Below are 3,400 nucleotides of genomic sequence, written 5' to 3'. Positions count from 1 at the left end.
CAGTACACAGACACAGTACACAGACACAGTACACAGCACAGGAAATGATAGGGTACATAATACAACATATAACAAGACAACAGGACAACAGCACAATACAGACAGTGATAACGGACATGGTTCTGATGTGGATGAGTCTGACGTTTATGAATTTAGCAGATTTATTGCGTTTGGTATGAAAGATTTTTTGTAGATGTTCTTGGTTGCTGCAGGAACTCTATAGCGTCGTCCAGAGGGCAGTTTTGTGAACTCATTAAAAAGGGGATGTACAGGGTCACACACAATTTGTCTGGCTTTTCGTGCCACCCGTGTTTTATAAATACAGTACATCCAAGTTGTTCTTGTTCTTTCCCAATAATTTTACTTGCCATGTTTGTAATTCGGGACAATCTATTTCTGTTCTTAGCTCCTAGATTCCCATACCATGTACACATGTCAAAGGTCAAAATACTTTCAATAAGGCTCCTGTAGACAGTCTCCAGAATAGCTTTGCTTATTTTGTATAAATCCAATTTATATATATATATATATATATATATATATATCTATATATATATATATATATATATATATATATATATGCAATGCACTGACATGATGATGCAACTTTTTCTGACAAACACATCTGTAATTGTAAAGCATTTTACTGGAACAAAGATGACATCACTACGGTTGAGTGCACAAGCAAGCAGTTTAGGTGATTACAATCAAATGACAAAAACAGCCAATGAGCTGTATATTCTTGTAAAGCGCCAACATTAGTAGGAAATGCATGTGACATCATGGCATACATGCACAGATGCACAGATAACATAGCATACATACATGTGATGAAAATGACACAAACCACACTTGGTAAGAAACAGTTTTATTTAAATAGCCAATGGTTTTCAGACTGCCAGGTTTACACCTTTTTACTCTTCCTGATGAGTGTTGTGGAGCCCATGGTCAGAGTCTGAAATGGGACAAGGGGAACAGGAGACGTACATTTAATTTGTGGCCAACAGTTAGGTTGAATTGTTAATCATTTAACAGTTATTAACTTAGAGGTGTGTGTGTGTGTGTGTGTGTGTGTGTGTGTGTGTGTGTGTGTGTGTGTGTGTGTGTGTGTGTGTGTGTGTGTGTGTGTGTGTGTGTGTGTGTGTGTGTGTGTGTGTGTGTGATCTTTAAGAGATACCTCAATCATCTCTCCTCCCTTGAGCTCTTGGATGTGGCAGAACTTGCCGGTGTTGCAGACCATCTTGCTGCCCTCCATATTGACAATGCACTGGGGGTCAGAAGGACACAATAAATATCATGCTCCAAAAATAAATATATAAATAAATACATAAACAACCAAATAAATAAATTTCTTTAGGGAATGATCTTTACTCAGTGAAAACAAATGTATCATAATAATATCATAACCATTAGGGCTGTGAATCTTCACTGGCCTCACGATTCGATTCGATTACGATTCAGAGGGCTACGATTCGATTCGATTACGATTATCGATGCATCTCGATGCATCTTAAATCGATGCATCACTTTTTTTCCCCAATACATGATTTATTTTTCTCACTTTCTTTTTTCTCACTGTGTGGCTACTTTTAAAATAAAAGTGCATTTGGAATTGCATTGTATTATGATCCATAATTAAAATAAACTGCATGTACTTCCATTATATATATATATATATATATATATATATATATATATATATATATATATATATATATATATATATATTTTAATAATCGATTTTTGACATTTGTGAATCGATGCAGAATCGTGCACATCCACATCGCGATGCATCTTATAATCGATTATTTTTGACACCCCTAATAACCATTGATATATCATTGATGTAGGCTGATGAGGTAGATTAGGATTATACACCTTGAGCTTCTTGCCGTCCATGGTGGTGATCTCAGCCTCTTTGCCGATGGTGAAGGAGTTGGTGACAGACTTTCCAGGCGTCTTGGAGGTGACCACAAAGCTGTTGCCGTTCTGCTGGATCTCAGTAATGGGCTTGATGTCCTTGGCTACCTTGATGATATCGTCTGGGAGTGCTGGGAGCAAGAGAAGAGTATCAAAGTATGTTTATCAATTATCGAAAATCGATAATTGATCGTTAAGGAATTGATTAGATCATGTGGAATTTTGATCGATTATTATTATTATTATTAATTCATTCATTAAAAAAAATTTGCGGACTAGGTTTGGGTGGAATTCGTTCCTCCTCGCCCCACTCCATTGCACAGCCGACTAACGTGAGGTGGAGCTTCATATAGTCTCTAGTTTTCTGGCTGGGCACGGGCCTTTGTGCCAACAAAACTGTTTTAAACATGGGGAATTCACACCGGCATGCGCCGGGGACACAAACAAACGCACCCAGCGGTCTGCGGACCTCAGTGAGGCTAAGGCCTGTTGATTTGACTCTTGTGCTGTCAGCTAAGCTGGAAGACGCCGATTGCCTTACATCATGTAACCTGACATGTAACATGTTTGTTTACCTGGCCACAGCGCTAGTGTCTGATATTCTTACTACACAGCGGCATCGCCATTATAGCTGGCCGAGAACGCGCAACGTTATTACCAGAGACCAGAGTAAAAAAAAAAAATGTAATAATAATAATAATTATTATTATTATTATTACGCTATCGATAATCGATAATTGATCATTAATTCTCCCAATTTTCGATTATGGAAATTGTTCAAAATGAACATCCCTATATCAGAGCCTACAAATTAGGCTTATCCAATGCTCACTTCACTGCCAAACTATGCTGTCTATGATCTTATAATAACTCTCTAACCTAAGTAAAAATTGCCCATTTCTTTTTACCTACCAAAGATAGTTAATGTTTTTTTCCGACATGACATCTCCACCATACCCTGGCTGCTTTTTCCATTACCCCTAAGGAGGCGTGCTCACCCATGGCCTTGAGGAACGCCTCATAGTTCTCCTGAGCGTACACCTGCCATGTTCCATTGAAGTCCATGTCGTCTAGAAGGTCTGGGTTCTCCTTTGCTGAGGCGGGCTTAGATCCTGAGACGGCCGTGTAAAGCTCAAGACAATGTGGAGGATTCCAAAGCTCCACCAAGCCTTCTTATAGCTGAAGGTAGAGAGGAGGGCACATGGCTGTGTCTGTCTAATCAGTAACAACCGCCTCTGGAGTCATCCCAACTGTTTGAACAACCTAGAGTTCACTTACTCCATTTGGTCCGACCCCAGCTAACCACCAAAGATGGAGGATGGGTTTGGATGGTAAAACTGTCACCCCACATCATCCATAATTCAGGATCTCTGTTAGAGGCTGAAAAGTTATGCTTATGTGCAGATTTGCCGTGTACTGTACATACCGCGCAGGGAGGGGATACCCTGTCCTGTATCATCGACAGCAAAAGTTGTTCACT

At 39.4% G+C, this 3,400-nt stretch overlaps 1 protein-coding gene across 1 annotated transcript; it reads right to left on the bottom strand.

The window, feature by feature from the left end:
• Positions 1-904: 904 nt before the first annotated feature.
• Positions 905-2,985, bottom strand: fabp10a (fatty acid binding protein 10a, liver basic; the record flags this gene model as incomplete). The annotated part of the gene is made up of 4 exons (XM_083661285.1): positions 905-955; positions 1,178-1,267; positions 1,879-2,051; positions 2,919-2,985. The coding sequence occupies 4 exons, from the start codon at positions 2,983-2,985 to the stop codon at positions 905-907; spliced, it is 381 nt and encodes a 126-aa protein (XP_083517411.1).
• Between the last annotated feature and the right edge of the window lie 415 nt (positions 2,986-3,400).

This window comes from Poromitra crassiceps (assembly GCF_964638095.1).
Source record: "Poromitra crassiceps genome assembly, chromosome: 26".
In the NCBI taxonomy this organism is placed as follows: Eukaryota; Metazoa; Chordata; class Actinopteri; order Beryciformes; family Melamphaidae; genus Poromitra; species Poromitra crassiceps.
Note: the sequence above shows the minus strand (reverse complement) of the source record. Positions and strands in the feature narration are given on the sequence as shown.